This window comes from Xyrauchen texanus, chromosome 34, assembly GCF_025860055.1.
Source record: "Xyrauchen texanus isolate HMW12.3.18 chromosome 34, RBS_HiC_50CHRs, whole genome shotgun sequence".
Taxonomy (NCBI): Eukaryota; Metazoa; Chordata; class Actinopteri; order Cypriniformes; family Catostomidae; genus Xyrauchen; species Xyrauchen texanus.
This window is the reverse complement of record NC_068309.1, coordinates 4,423,336-4,441,039: the sequence shown is the minus strand read 5'-3', so window position 1 is coordinate 4,441,039 and position 17,704 is coordinate 4,423,336. Positions and strand designations below refer to the sequence as shown.

Genomic DNA, 17,704 nt, shown 5'->3' with positions numbered 1-17,704 from the left:
TGGAACAGAGTGGACACGTTTTTTTCAATAATTTTTTGCCCCCATTGGCGTCGTGAGTATTATGAATCAGGTTGAAATGAATAGGTTTGATTTAGTATCTTTTATGAATGTAACAGAACAAGTACTGGGCGGTATACAGAAAGAGCTCAGTGGGCTGCGTCTGATGACCATGCAGAACCGGATGGTTCTGGATCAGCTCACGGCAGCCCAAGGAGGAGTATGAGTTACGATCATAGAGCAGGGTTTAAAGAATATCTCAGACATAGTAAGATCACAAGATCGCGTCAATGGGGAGTCTGATTTCCTGTCCTGGTTCTGGCCTCTGATGTGGCCCGCATGCCTGACCCTGTTTATCAGCCTATGAGGACCACACCACCCGAGTTCTACCAGAACCTGAGGGGAGATGGAGCAGAGACACGTGTCTAGAGCAGAACCCTGAACATGATCATTCTATGATCAAAGGAGGGATCGTGAGAAATGTAATGTTGTACATATTGTTCTGCACTGTGTATAGTGTCTTTCGGCCTCCCATGTATGATCTGTCGACCCCACATGCAGGCTGCAGTGCGCACGATAGTGAGTCAATATATTTAGCAACTGCTGACAGTTTTTCTCTTTCCCTTTATCACGTTCCGCATACTTATTTCTGTGATCTGATTAAGTTCACACCCGTCCACCGAGGTCAACCGTGAGGCATCACGGCTGGAACATCTGTACATGGCCTCTTTCCTGTACACCCATTTTTCCCCCTTGTTACCGCTCTCCCATTGGCTGCTTATTGTCTCATGAACATATAAATGCTATACATGCTTGCTCTAATAGGATAGAAGATAGATTTTAGGGAATATTTCAAATAAAAGATCAAAAGGATAAATAATGAAGACCTATTTTTCCACAGCCTTCTTTGCTCATATTTACCAAATGTCCCAATATTTTTGGCCACAACTGTAGAACACAAATTGAACATCCACATTCGCAAATAATTGCACCATTTCATACATAAACATAGTTTTTTTTTTTTTAATTCAGCCTGATATGAATTACACATGAAAAAAAGAGAGGATCATCTTTGAGTTATAAAACAGTGGTATTGTGGAATGCCATAATGGGACAGATCTGGAAAAGTGTGAAACCTGAATTTCTATCCGAGCCGGTAATAAATGGAATGACAATGTATATTATAAAAGCAGAGCATTATTGTTCCTTCTCCATGTCAGCATTGCATCCTCCAAGACCAGGATTGGTACTAATACAAAACAAATGTCAATCCAATATATGATGTAATGCTGCATGTCTTTCAGATCACAATGAACATTATGGAAGAGCCATCAGTTTTTTGTTCTGTCAACAGATTGTGCAGTACAAAACAGATGATGTAATTACAACACATCGTTACAATGCAATATGTTAAACGAATGGGGATGAAACGAAAGTACAACACCATTCTCACCTAAAGCAAGCACTCATTTTGTTCCCATGACCTAATTTTGTTCCGGACACCGCTTGAGACAGATGAACCAAGTACTTTATGTAACAACATGTTTTGCCAAATGCTCAAGACATTTACCGAATGCGTCCATGGACTTCTGGAGCACTAATCAAAAGTAAACATCTGTTTGCGGGACACATCCTTCAATGGGCAATCTCTAAAACGAAAAAATAATACTTGCCTCCATGAACTAGTGTTAATATAATAATAATAAAGTTCAAATTTACAAAGTGCAAATTGTTTTAGATTACATTACACTTTAATATCAAGAGCATAGGTAGATTTACACATGAATTAAGGTCATATTGCACCCCAAAATTGCTTTTAAGTAATTGAAGCATATATATATATATATATATATATATATATATATATACAGTGGGTACGGAAAGTATTCAGACCCCTTAAATTTTTCACTCTTTGTTATATTGCAGCCATTTGCTAAAATCATTTAAGTTCATTTTTTTTCCTCATTATTGTACACACAGCACCCCATATTGACAGAAAAACACAGAATTGTTGACATTTTTGCACATTTATTAAAAAAGAAAAACTGAAATATCACATGGTCCTAAGTATTCAGACGCTTTGCTGTGACACTCATATATTTAACTCAGGTGCTGTCCATTTCTTCTGATCATCCTTGAGATGGTTCTACACCTTCAATTGAGTCCAGCTGTGTTTGATTGGACTTGATTAGGAAAGCCACACACCTGTCTATATAAGACCTTACAGCTCACAGTGCATGTCAGAGTAAATGAGAATCATGAGGTCAAAGGAACTGCCTGAAGAGCTCAGAGACAAAATTGTGGCAAGGCACAGATCTGGCCAAGGTTACAAAAAAATTCTGCTGCCCTTAAGGTTCATAAGAGCACAGTGGCCTCCATAATCCTTAAATGGAAGATGTTTGGGACGACCAGAACCCTTCCTAGAGCTGGCCGTCCGGCCAAACTGAGCTATCGGGGGAGAAGAGCCTTGGTGAGAGAGGTAAAGAAGAACCCAAAGATCACTGTGGCTGAGCTCCAGAGATGCAGTCGGGAGATGGGAGAAAGTTGTAGTAAGTCAACCATCACTGCAGCCATCCACCAGTCGGGACTTTATGACGGAAGCCTCTCCTCAGTGCAAGACACATGAAATCCCGCATGGAGTTTGCTAAAAAACACCTGAAGGACTCCAAGATGGTAATAAATAAGATTCTCTGGTCTGATGAGACCAAGATAGAACTTTTTGGCCTTAATTCTAAGCGGTATGTGTGCAGAAACCAGGCACTGCTCATCACCTGTCCAATACAGTCTCAACAGTGAAGCATGGTGGTGGCAGCATCATGCTGTGGGGGTGTTTTTCAGCTGCAGGGACAGGACGACTGGTTGCAATCGAGGGAAAGATGAATGCGGCCAAGTACAGGGATATCCTGGACGAAAACCTTCTCCAGAGTGCTCTGGACCTCAGACTGGGCTGAAGGTTCACCTTCCAACAAGACAATGACCCTAAGCACACCGCTAAAATAACGAAGGAGTGGCTTCACAACAACTCCGTGACTGTTCTTGAATGGCCCAGCCAGAGCCCTGACTTAAACCCAATTGAGCATCTCTGGAGAGACCTGAAAATGGCTGTCCACCAACGTTTACCATCCAACCTGACAGAACTGGAGAGGATCTGCAAGGAGGAATGGCAGAGGATACCCAAATCCAGATGTGAAAAACTTGTTGCATCTTTCCCAAAAAGACTCATGGCTGTATTAGATCAAAAGGGTGCTTCTACTAAATACTGAACAAAGGGTCTGAATACTTAGGACCATGTGATATTTCAGTTTTTCTTTTTTAATAAATGTGCAAAAATGTCAACAATTCTGTGTTTTTCTGTCAATATGGGGTGCTGTGTGTACAATAATGAGGAAAAAAAATGAACTTAAATGATTTTAGCAAATGGCTGCAATATAACAAAGAGTGAAAAATTTAAGGGGGTCTGAATACTTTCCGTACCCACTGTATATATGATCATTGAGTTTTCGCAACTACAACTTTACCGTAATGCAAAAAAATCCCATTCTCATTTCTGTAATGTCATTTTTATTTAATTTTTTTTAAATTGTGAAGCATTTATACATCATGGTAGTACAACAACTACCTTTAAATCTAAGCGGATTTAAATAAAAACATTTATAATACAGTAAAAATGCATTCAATAACAATATTACAGTAATGAGAATCACCATTGAGAATAATGGGAATTACAAAAAAGTGAAATGTCCAGATGCATACTAATAGTTTGGGGAAAATGAGATTAAATATTATCAAAATAATGTAAAAAAAAATTATGCATTTTTTGGGGGGCGAGGGATTTTGGAGTGAAATGTGCCCTGGACATGAGTCACTCGCTAATTAATATTTTTCTTCTTTCAAAATATACAAATGAGCAAAAGTAATTTTCTTACACCCACCCGTCGTCAGCTATCAATGTCAATCAATGTTTCCCCCTCATCCTTATGATCTTCCCTGTGAGCGTTAATGAATAAAATATATATTACATTTCTCATTAAATAGTTCCACATGCATTTGGATCGCTGGGGCAGTTTAAGGATGGGGAGGCAAAGGCCATGTTGTCGTGCGAACGAATGGTTGGGTCGTTTAACGGTCACGTCTGCGATACAAACTTGCTCCTTTGGTCCACATGTACACTGTTCTGCGCTTTTGTATCAACCAGAACAGTCCAGACGATGAAACTCCAGTGTGTCTGAGAGTGTGTACAGTGTGTGTGTGTGTGTGTGTGTGTGTGTGTGTGTGTGTATGTGGTCCTTTCCGTCAGTTTTAACTGGGGTTTTGCAGCATTTCATTGAAGCTTTGTTCCCAGCTTTCGTTGTCTGTTTCTGTACAAGAGAACAAAAGGAAAAATGTAGTAGAAAGGTTTAGAAGACATCATACATAAATAGCTTACATAAAGCAAATAAAAAGGGCACAAATCTTGCATGTATTTTGGAGTGGAAACTACAGGATGTGTTATATAAACTATTGTCTTCATAACTTTATCATAGCATGATTAGAAGCTACGGCAAGTACCTCGTTTTAATCATTTTAAATAACATATCAAACCCCCCTAAAATGGTATAATGGTGGCCTGTCCCACCTCAGAGGTCTTGACGTTCTCCAACAATTAAAATCGGACAAAAGAGTCTTTGAAATAATCTGTTGATTTTTATAATCAATTAATTGTAGAATAGTTTTTATTTAAAATTTGGAAACACAGGATGTGTGCGGGACAACAAATATAATATTATAATTTGTAAAATACTAATAATAATAAAAGTGTTGACCAGGTTCATCAAGCTAAACTATTCAACCCTGTTGCTAAAGTCATTGTAAAAAATAAAAAAATAAATAATATTTTATATATCTATATATATCAACAAATATTATATATAAATAATAATAAATATTATATGTATATAAAATTGTGTATGTGTGTGTATATATATATATATATATATATATATATATATATATATATATATTTTATACATATAATATTTATTATTATTTGTTGATTTATTATTTATTTTATATATATATATTATTATTTTATACATATATTATTTATTATTATTTGTTGATTTATTATTTATTTTTATATATATATATATTTTATACATATAATATTTATTATTATTTATACATAATATTTGTTGATTTATTATTTATTTTTATATATAATATATATTTTTTATTATATATATTATTTTATAAATATATTTATAATTATTTATATATAATATTTATTGATTTTATATATATATATATATATATATATATATATATATATATATATATATATATATATATATAATAATTATAAATATTATATGTATAAAATAATATATAATAAAATTATATATATATAAAAAAATAAAATTTTATACATATATAATATTTATTGATATATATATATATATATATTTATTTTTATTTCAACACACCATTCAACCCTGTTACCAGAGTTATTACAAGAACACATTATCAAATAAATATTTGTCTCACATTTGTGGGAAATATTATTTATATGAATATAATTTGGGCTCAATCTGTGACCCTGTAACTTCAACCACGTTAACCGTTCTGGCCATTTTAAGTTTACAGACATTATTTAATTTTTGTTCAATTAATTTTTTTTAAATGTCTACAGCTTGAAAATAATGAAATGACACAAATCAAGGTTTAAAACTGTATTCAGACATTGCCAAATTGTGGAAACATGGTTCAAATATAAATAACTAAAGAAATGATGGTTGTGCAACTCCTTTGACTGTTAAATGTTTAAAAAAAGTGTGAGAAATACCCTCATGTGATATTTAGCAGTAGATGCTGTAGGTGTGTTTACCTGGCCTCTGATCTGGTTACTGTGTATTCAAACCACAGAATGTTTGGAATGAGACTTGTATCTCTCACCAGGAAAAACTCTGAGATTGGCCTGAGACGTAAAGAGCAACACGGGTTATGGAACGCAGCACGCATTAACGTGCGTTTCATTTGTTTAGGTCAAGGACAGTGTATATGCACTTCTGTGTGCACTTGCTTCATTACCAGGCTGCTATCTTGGGAAAGAGTGGCGTTAGCATCTCCTGGGTGATAAAAAACCACACCACTCCCATCACCATACCAGCCACACCCCCATAAACCACCTGACTCCAGGTGTGGTACAGGAGGTAGACTCTATGAATGCACAGGACAACATTTAAAATGCATTAATGTCAAACAAAGCCTTAAGGTCGTGCTCTCATACAAAAGCAGACAAATAAAAACACACATTACCTGCTGTAAGAAACGGAGAGAGCCGCACCCAGTAGAATGATGGACAATATATGCCGCCATAACAATTCAACACACCTGGCATTGTTCGTCTGATGCATTCTAAGAAAATATATACTTTTTAAAATAAATTATATGCATACATATATCAGACACAATTATTTTAAGGAGAAAAGAAAAATAAAATGGGTACACATGCATACGTCTAACCTGTAACTGTTATTTATCCTAAAACAGGAGTTTAATTGGAATACCACTGTGAATTGAAAATACTCGGGATGCACCGATATATAGGCCAATTATTGACAGGGGAGTAAAATAACGAATTACAAATACTCACGTTACTGTAATGGGGCTTTTCCACTGCACGGTACAGCTTGACTGCTTTTTGGGGGTCGCTGTGGGTAGTACCTGGTACCTTTTTAGTACCACCTCAGTAAAGGTTAAATAAACGAAATCAGAAAAAGTAAAGCATATCGAATATGCATAATGTGTGTGTGTGACGAGGAGGAGGGCGTGGGCGGGCCGTGAGGGTGCACGACCGGCGCAGAATCACATGATCGGCGGGAGAGTGAGATAAAGGGGGGCTGCTGCATCTCTCTCTCTTGAACTGGCGTCTCTTGCCCCCCTTTATCTCACTCTCCCGCTGACTTTCTTAAAATCGCCATTGTACCGTCATATCGATGCATCCCTAGAAGGTACAGAAATATTTTACAAATAAAGATTCAGGAAAAGGAAGAGAGCCTCATCCAAATGACAGTGTAAAAAAAGTAATGTGAAAGTAACTAATGTTACAATGTAACGTAAAGTGACAATGTAACATAACTTTAAAATAATAGCAGCGTTTTTAAAGCTCGGTTTAGTCTATAGCAGCTAAATAAGAACAAATAAGTCTTACCTTAAATAAAGAAAAAGAAAAAAGTATACAACAAAAAACCAGATGAACTGAGAGTGACTGGAGGGCATCCCGTACTCTGTCGTGAGTGAACTGTGACCTCCTGTTAATGACACACAACAATGACAACTTAGTTTTCATAAATGTAACAAAACTGAGGTTACAAGCTTACAATGGAAGTCTATGGGGCGAGGCATTCAGGGGGTTTAAAAGCAGAAATTCTTCCTTATAAATAAGTTGCTTGAGGTGTAAATTGTCCAAATCGCTCTTTTAGTAAAGTGATCAGTGTACTAGGAAGATGTGTACCCAATGTAATTCCCAAAAGATTGGGATTTTACCCCCAAGTAAACCGGTATCCTTGAGCGTGTTGAGCAAAATTACCAGGTTTTTGCATTCACATGGTCATGAGGGGAGTGAAAGATTGCATGTAACTTTGCACAGGCAAGGTTAGGATGTGGCTATACATTCAAAACATGCAGGTGTATTTTAGTGACTTTCTGGTCATATAAAGTCCCAAATTAATAAAACAATAATGCATAAAGAAAATAAACCCTCCATTAAATTGTTTTGCATTGTGACGTTATTTTCAGGACACTTAAACACATTTTACCCCCAATTTTCATTACCGTTACGCACCCAGATATTTTACTTTTACTATTTACAATGTATTCAATGATGATCTTCCATAAAGTAATGGAACATTTTTTCCATTGGAACAAAAAGGCAATACCAAGGGAGTACTACTATGATGTATAAATAATTTACAATGTTATAATATATATATATATATCGTAGCCATCTTTTTTGCATTGCTGTAATGAGAATTGGGGGTTAAAATGTGTGTAACGACATGAAAGATAATGTCATAATGTAAATGGTCTGCACTTATATAGTGCTTTTTTTTTTTTACACTTATCGGTATTCAAAGCGCTTTACACTGTGAACACACACACACACACACACAAGGTGCTAGCCTGCCATTGGGAGCAACTTGGGGTTCAGTGTCTTGCCCAAGGACACTTCGGTATGTGGAGTCGTGTGGGCCGGGAATCAAACCACCAACGCTGCGATTAGTGGCCAACCCGCTCTACCACCTGAGCCACAGCCGCCCTGTCTGATATTTTGACATCTCTACATTCTACTATAAAAACATACGGTCAATTTCAGAACTCAAACATAATCCACAATGAAATAACAGCATGCATTGAAACAAAGTTGCAAACACGTCTCGTTCTCTACTTCCGTGACAACCCTACGTCACTAGGGGGGCCATTCATTCAGGACCACCTCTTTAGCGAATTTACGTCGTCGCATCCTTGGCCCCAGTTTTTTCGGCTCACGTTAGCATGGATTGCTTGTGATCCAGTCATAATACGACTCAAGGAAATGTTATTGAAGGACGGGGCAGTTAAAACACTATTGGACCAGATCGCAAAACCATAAGTAAACAGTTTCAAATGTCATGAGTGTTTGATAGTTTATGGGGCAGAGTGTTAACAATTGTGTTCGAGATGAACAGTTTAACATATTCGGATGCAATGTGTTGGACGTGTGTTGTGTGTAAACCCTTAATTTTACGTTTTAGTTTTATAATGTTGTGGAGCTTGTTTGAGTTTCAAATATGGCTGTATTTGAGGGGCTGCACGATGTTAGCCAATCAGAACAGTGGGCGTTTAAATGGAAGGTGCTTAGGCCAAAACCATGTGTGACAGAGGGCCAGAGACGGGGTGGAAAATTGTCATATTATGACACTAAATTATGACTGTTTTGCTGCAAAAAAATAAATAAATGTAACATTATCAGTGGACGTCAAGGAAGATAATTAATTAATAAATAATAATAATTAAAAAAAAATAAAAAAAGACCATTTCATGACCATTTTAATGTCCCTTAAAATAGTTAACATGCATTTTCTATATACAAAATATAATGTATTTTTAGCGTCCCATGTCAATGTTTCCAGTGAGCTGAAAATGTATGTATTAAGTGTGTTGTCTGCTTTTCTGAGGGACAATCTGCAGTTAGCAAGGCCAAGTAGTTTCATAGGTGTTTTGTTATCAGACTTTGAAATGACAAACAATCCAAAGCTGGTAGTATTCAAGGCTGTTTGAGGCTGATAACATGCAGCAATAGGAATATTTCTAGTGCTAGGATGTGGCTGGTGGGATGGGGGAGGTGAACAACAGACAGGATGGCATTCCAGACACCCCAGTTTCCTCCCTACCTGCCATGGTGAAGATACATTTCCCCATTTTGATTGGATCACAGTGGACAAAAACAACATATGCCATAAGATAAAGCTGCTCAGTCAACCATAGGATGCCTCTTAAACAGCAAGGAGGGACCCACCTCCACATTGGGAGGAACTTCTCATTGGTCCATGGGTGGTTTCTTATCAAACAAATCGTTTTGCATATCATGACCAAACAGTCTTAGATTAAAGCTAAGGTGGCCATAAAAATTCTTTAGGACCTCCAGATGCCGCATGTTAATTAACGCCTATGTGGCAGCAGTTGATGAAATAAAGAGAGGCCACAAAACTAATTAGCCCATACATATGCTAAAAATCCTTAAACTCTTTGTATTCAGCACAGTGGCAAGTGCCAACCTTAAAGACACTCTTTTAGGCCAAGACAGTCTGAAAGTCTGCGCTGACCAACTGGCCCCCATCTTCACTCATCTCCAATAGATCAATGGAGCAGTGTGAAGTTCCCTGCTGCTTCAAACACTGCTTCAGGACTACAGACCTGTCGCTCTCACATCAGTGGTCATGAAGTTGTTTGAGAGACCTGAATGACATCATTGGACCCCTAATAGACCCCCTTCAGCAGTTTGCTTACCGAGCAAACAGGTCTGTGGATGATGCTGTCAACATGGGACTGCATTATATCCTGCAACACCTCGACAGACCTGGGACTTACGCAAGGATCCTATTTGTGGACTTCATTTCAGCCTTCAATACCATCATGCCTGATCTTCTCAACCAAACTGACCCAACTCTCCATGCCCACCCCAATCGGTCGATGGATCACCAGCTTTCTGACAGATCTGGCAGCAGTTAGTGAGACTGGGGAACCTCACATCCGGGACCCTCACTATTAGCATTGGTGCTCCTCAGGGACGCGTTCTCTCTCCACTGCTCTTCTCTCTATATACGAATGACTGCACTGCGAATGACCCCACTGTCAAGCTTGCAGATGACACCACAGTCATCAGCCTCAGCCGTGATGGTGAGGAGTCTGCATATCAGACGTCAGGTTGAACAGCTGGCTGTCTGGTGCGGTCACAACAACCTTGAGCTGAACACGCTCAAAACCGTGGAGATGATAGTGGACTTCAGGAGAAATTAAGTGGTTCGGAACAGCTCGTCTGGGCAACTTTTAGCATAACTTCTAACCAGCTGCTAAACACCTTGCTGCCATTGGTCCACGTCATCAGTATGTGACCTGAAACTCCACCTACTACTTTGTTTACGTTTTCAGTCTGTATTCAACATAAACACACCAGCGTGCAAGACCATGTCATGCAATTTGTTTCGTTTAATTAGTCTACAAAAGGAATCAAATCTACTCAAATACTCTCAAGTGCCCATTCACTCATGTGCCATCTGCAATGAAAGCCATTCATGCATCTGCCCAAAGTTAGATATGCCTCTCAGATCATCATTCTTTTGTCTGTATTTTGCCCATTATTACTCATTTATACACCCATCTTTGCAGTTGTATCAGAGTCATCATAAATGACAATAACAGTGTAATCGGTGCACATTATGGCCGTGTATAGCATCACAAATTCAGAAAAATTTTACATTTATATAACTTTAATTCATCAAGTGGTTAAAGCAGCTTCTTTTACTGACCTCATGTGAATTCTACTCATAGAATGAGACAGTCATTGATAAAACATTTTAATGTCACTTTAGTTTAGGTTTTACATGTAACATCCTCATATTTAAATACTCCTCTAAAGGCCTTCCGCAGCGGTGTGGCGGGTGTCTGAATGTTTAGAACATATTTTTACCCCTGAACGAAGAACGAAGAGTAATTTCTCGGGGCCATTAGTCACTCGTTTCCCAAGAAAACTTGATGCAATTCTGTACTGATTTACATCTATATTGTTGTTCTTGACAAATACCTTTAACAAACACACAAACAAGTATTTAAATTAATAGTTCACCCAAAAATTAGCCAACCTCATGTTGTTTACATTTACATTCATGCATTTGGCAGACGCTTTTATCCAAAGAGACTTACAGTGCACTTATTACAGGGACAATCCCCCCCGGAGCAACCTGGAGTTAAGTGCCTTGCTCAAGGACACAATGGTGCTGGCTGTGGGGATCAAATCAGCAACCTTCTGATTACCAGATTACCAGTTATGTGCATTAGACCACTACACCACCACCACTGTTGTTCCAAACCAATAGATGATGAGAAATTTTAAATGGAACACAAAAGGAGATGCTAGGCACAATGTGAGTCTCAGTCACCATTCACTTTCATTCATCTTGTGAATGAAAGTGAATGGTGACTGAGACTCAGACTCTGTTGATGAATGAAAGACATAAACATCAGTTGCAAAACATTGAGTAATTTATGACTGATTTTCATTTTTTAGTCAGCTTATGATTATCTAATGTCCTTCAGATTGCATAAAATGTTTATTCAATGTCTAGCAAATAATCTTGGGAGTTATTTAACTAGAAATAACCACATATTTTGGTGTCTTATGTGAGGTCTACTACATAATTAGGTGGTGTGTGATTGTCACTACAGGACGTGTTATTGCACAAAAAGTTGTAGTATGCCCCTGCGATCAAGTTTATAATTTATTAACAATTAAATCTTAAGTATGTAACTTTTTCGGTGCTAAAATACTTCTATCCCAGCTTAACATATAGAGAGAACTAGAAGTAAGCCATTCAAATTTGCATTTTCTCAAAAACTGAAAACAGTTCCTGTTTGTTTTGAGTGACCCACTTAGATCCACCCAAACAACATTACTTGACCAATTCTGTGAGTTGTGGGTGGGACTATCAGCCTGTTTGAACAACAGAAGAGGAAGGGCGTATTTGGAAAGCTGTTTTGGAAACATTGTTTATTTTTGCAATTCCAGTTAGTGGCGCTAGTGTCACAGGATTATATACTTCAAATGTAAGATTTTCAATCTTTTAACAGATTGTACACATTACAATGTACATTTAAACTTCAGCAAACTGCTGTGGGGACATTGTGGCTGTACTTTGTTCATTTCCAAAGTATATAAATAGTAAATGAGGTCACTTACCCCCACATGGCCGCGGCTCCTGTAGAATGTGTTTCAGCAGCCAGTTTAGCCCCTCATTTATTACCAATCCCCCAAAAAATGAGATCTGAGAGAGAGAGAGAGAGAGAGAGAGAGAGAGAGAGAGAGAGAGGGAGAGAGCAAAAGACAAACAAAACATTATTGCAAACAGGGTAGAAAGCTTACTTGGTTGGTGACGTATGCATCATGACCTTTATTTCCATAAACACCACATCTATGTAAGTGTAGTTTGGGATTTGAACCTATAGGTCATGTGACTCACCGTATGCAGCTCTCTCTTAAAGACGATCAGAGTGACGAAGCCAACAAGGATCGCTATGGGCAAAAGACTCATGTAGGCCAACACCCGCCCCATCAGATCACCTGGAGACACACACACACACACACACACACACACACACACACACACACACACACACACACACACCAAGAGTCAGCACTTCTGAGATATCCTGGAAAAGTCCTGCATCTTGACAAAGACAAAAACTAGGGCTGTGTTTGAAATAGCATACTATTCATGCATTATTTTTACAATAATTTGGATTAAAAATAACGTTATTGCCGAGACAATTTCTAGATGTCACTCACTCGGTCATGCGACCTCAAACCGGAGGTGTGGCACCGACATACAGCACCATTTTCTGTCTCTTTTGATATACGAGGCACTCAGACATTATTCAGACCACATTTTCACATTTTGTTATGTTGCAGACTTGTGCTAAAATGCTTCAAATTATTATTATTTTTTTCACATCAATCTACACTCCATACCCCAAAATGACAAAGCAAAAACCAGATTTTTGATAACTTTGCAAATGTATTAAAAAGAAAAAACTGAAATGTCACATAAGTATTCAGACCCTTTGCTATGACACTTGAAATTTAGCTCAGGTGCCTCCCATTTCTCTGGATCATCTTTGAGATGTTTCTACACTTTGACTGTCCACCTGTGGTAAATTCAATTGATTGGACATGATTTGGATAGTCACACACCTGTGACTCTATATATACCTCTATATAAGGTCTCACAGCCATGGCCGTAACTACCATTGAGGACACCGAGGTCATGTCCTCTGTATTTTTTTCTTGAAGTGTCATTTCATTGGGAAGTGAAAATAGCCGACAAGACAATTATCCTTGCATCAACGGAAAGTCACGTGACACGTACTTGCAGATACCGCTGTCATGTCAAAACGAAAATAGTCGGCTGTAGCGGAGTGTTCCCTAAACCAACTAAAGAACGCAACGCAGTGTCTCGCACAGCTCATATAAACTCACATAAACTTCAAATTGAAGTTTATGTGAGCTGTGCGAGACACTGCGTTGCGTTCTCCCAAAAGTGTCCTGCAAAGGTGGGATGCTTCTGGCCACAGAAGAATAGTTACTTGTTTTGATAAAAGGTGAGACTGAATGACTGAAAGCTAAAGGTATTCTTTATTATTTTATGTATTGTCTGTATACATTGCAGCACAGGTGTTGTATCAACATTTGAGTCAACTGAACTGATAATGGAAATATTTTTCTATCAATTACAGTTAGTAGTGAGAACCCAAGTCCATTTCAGAGGATGCATACACACTAATATAGTATATTATATAATATAATGTAGTGTACATTACAAATGGATCTCCACCATTTCAGAGGTTGCACAAGAAGCCACAACTACCTATAGGTAATATTTCAACAGTTGAAAGATACAGGAAAACAGACACACACACACACACACACACACACGGTGCACAGTTTGCACATGTTGTTATGGAAAATAAATATGTTGTCAGCCAAAACGTATTTATCAAGTGTTTATTTTATTTTTTCTGGTTACGGCCTTGCTCACAGCTGAAAATGCATATCAGGGCAAAAACCAAGCCATGAGGTCAAAGGAACTGCCTGCAGAGCTCGGAGATAGGATTGTGTCGAGGCACAGATCTGGGGAAGGCTACAAAAACATTTGGGCTGCATTGAAGGTTCCCAAGAGCACAGTGGCCTCCATAATTCTTAAATGGAAGTTTGGAACAACCAGGACTTTTCTAGAGCTGGACGCCCGGCCAATCTGAGCGATCGGGGGAGAAGGGCCTTGGTAAGAGAGGTGACCAAGAGGGGTGTTTTACAGCGGCAGGGACTGGGGTACTGGTCAGGGTTGAAGGAAGCTGAACGCAGAAAAATACAGTGATATCCTTAATGAAAACCTGGTCTAGAGCGCTCAGGACCTCAGACAGGGGCGAAGGTTCATCTTCCAACAGGACAATGACCCGAAGCACACAGTAATGACAACGCAAGAGTGGCTACGGGACATCTCTGTGAATGTCCTTGAGTGGCCCAGCCAGAGGCCGGACTTGAACCCAATCGAACATCTGTGGAGAGACCTGAAAATAGCTGTCCACCGACGGTCCCCATCCAACCTGACGGAGCTTGAGAGGATCTGCAGAGAAAAATTGTAAAAAATCCCCAAATCCAGATGTGCAAAGCTTGTTGGCTGTAATCGCCGCCAAATGTGCTTCAACTAAGTACGGAGTTAAGGGTGTGAATACTTCTGTCAATGTGATTTTTCAGTCATTTCGCAAGTTGGTTTTTGCTTTGTCATTATGGGATATGGAGTGCAGATTGATGTGGAAAAAATATATAATTTAAAGCATTTTAGCATGAGGCTGCAACATGAATACTAAGGCTGAATACTTCCTGAATGCACTGTAAAATAGTGCCAATGTAGTGTGTAAGCATAGCAAAAACCAGTGGGCAGAGGCCCAATGGGGGACCTCAAGGTGACTTAAAATTATTTAAAATAAGTTAATAAGCTATAACATCATCTAACTTGCTATATGATCACAAAATGAATCGTGGTTCTTTATTTTAATCATTTATTTGAAATATTTTAGTGTAATATTGACATTCCAGAGCCAAAAGCAAACCCGAACCAAACGCTCCCTCACCTGTCCATCCAAACAATTTACTGAAACAAAACCGCAAAATCAACTCATTCCGAAATCATGATTATTGCGTCACAACCATTCGCTCATTAACATATGACCGCCCACATCTATTTATTCAGCTTTCTGACCCGCCCTGGTGAATAAGCGAACTACACCACTACAGCATACAATTATCAGTGGTCATTTACATATTAAAGTCTTAAAGGTACAGAAGCATAAAAAACAGCTTATACCTCAGAGTCCGAGAGAGGGTGGAAAGCGTAGTCAGTCATTATAATGTCAGTCATTTAATCTTGACTGACATTATAAACGGGGAAAAAAAATCTACAGCTAATATCAACGCATATCTCTTAAGATTGAGTGCATGTTTATCACTACAAACCAAACACTATAAAATGTACATAATTGTGCATTTAAGCATGCTTTATCTCATGCACACTCATGTTGGCATGCTGTACCGTCTAATGCACAGCGCATGACTATTTAACATGCAAACTATGCGACACGAGTTTAAAACACGGAATATTTGCATGGTTTACTAAACAAATAATGCAATAATGCAATTTCTCTGTTTTTGGCACACGCATTTTATATTTCCGACTTGCTTTGACATGTTCCGTTGTTTTTGGGTCAGTTTATACTCCCAAATCCGGGGAGACCCTCGTGAATGACAGGATCCAGAAAGGGTGTGATGCAACCGGGACTGAACTGGATTAACCGACCAGAGCCACGAATCTTTCCCGAAATTTACAGGAACAACTGGGGATTATATGCTTGTTTTACACGCAATCACGTGTCTATAATGGTAGCATTGTTCGATGCAACCATGCATTAGATTGCAGCATAAATATTACATTTTAAACTGTCAACATTCCTTTAAAAACAGGACAAGTTTCTCCCGGTTTAGTGTACTAGTGAGCATATTTGACCACGACGCATGCGCACTACACAAGCGCACTATTTGGCAGCACGCGCGTTGCGGTCCACACGCGCTGTGCGACGTGGGCGCACTATTTTGCAGCTCAGCCATGGCCGTGTCCATTCAGTTGCGCGATGTTCCACGGACGCCGCGAAGCGAATAAAGTGTCGTAGAGTGATGCGAACGGTTTTGAGGGAGAAAGAACGATTTAAAAATGCTCTTACCAGCCGGATACTCTACGTGGGTTAAGGATATCGACCGCCATCGAGGCGGTGCCGAGCACTGTTCTTCCAACGCCATCTTACCCGGACACCGGGCATCAGGCTTCGACCAATCAGAATGAGACGCCCCGACGCGTACAGCCAATCGTATTCAACAGACGCTGCTACGACATGCGCCCATTCACAAACGCATTATCACAGGGAAATAATCTGCACGGGAACAGCGGACCAATCAGAGGCGTGAGGTTGGGAAATTTGGCCATTCAGAGGCGTGTGGTTGGGAAATTTGACCAATCAGAGGACGTTTGCCTAAACATATGACAATTGGATTTATTCAAAAGAAAGAAGAAAAATGAAGTGAATGGGCAGATTCTCTTCAGTTACTGTGTGTACTATTTGAAAGCAACCAGCGCCACGCACGTACTCTGGTTCATCACCGACTGCTTTAAAAGATTTTAAAAAGCAAAATTACACGTGTAATAAAAATTGTATATGTCAGTATCAAAACAGAGGACATATGATTTACATATATAAATATAATTAAATAATATTTGATAAAAAATAATATGGATGCATATTATAAAAAAAACAACAGAATATTGTTAATATATGCAAATAATATATAATGGATTAAATATATAAAAATACAGAAGTTAATGGCATACAAACACAAAAACAGTGGGTTCCAATGTCTGTGACCACACTGAAAATCTGCATATTTATATATTTTTTGTTTTCATTTTCATTTAATCTGAAAATTAACAAAGTTGTATAATGTTTAAACAATATATTATAGGGCTAATCATCAACACAATTATAGATATAATAGCATGAATAATAGTAATCCATTACATTTAAATACTGCACTTGCAATTAAAATGTTATTTAAAGGGGCAGTTCACTCAAAAATAAAAATCCCAGATGTGTGTGACTTTCTTTCTTTCTTGTGAACACAAATGAAGATTTTTAGAAGAATATCTCAGCTCTGAAGGTCCAGACAATGCAAGTGAATGGGTGCCAAAAACTCGGAAGCTCCAAAAAGCACATAAAAGTAGCATAAAATAATTTAAAGTAAAAAACAAACAAAATGGATATGATTTTGAATTACTTCATCTTGGGGTCAAAGGTCATTTTGACTTGGTTTAAG

General features: G+C 38.3%; 1 protein-coding gene across 1 annotated transcript; it reads right to left on the bottom strand.

Moving 5' to 3' along the window:
- Positions 1–3,822: 3,822 nt before the first annotated feature.
- On the bottom strand, positions 3,823–16,660 carry LOC127628025 (dolichyldiphosphatase 1-like). Its single transcript, XM_052104675.1, has 8 exons — positions 16,561–16,660; positions 12,750–12,850; positions 12,470–12,554; positions 7,187–7,286; positions 6,292–6,390; positions 6,064–6,192; positions 5,861–5,950; positions 3,823–4,355 (listed from the first exon to the last, which is right to left on the bottom strand). Exons 1-8 carry the CDS (start codon positions 16,634–16,636, stop codon positions 4,319–4,321), a joined length of 717 nt encoding a protein of 238 aa, XP_051960635.1. The 5' UTR covers positions 16,637–16,660; the 3' UTR covers positions 3,823–4,318.
- Positions 16,661–17,704: the final 1,044 nt, after the last annotated feature.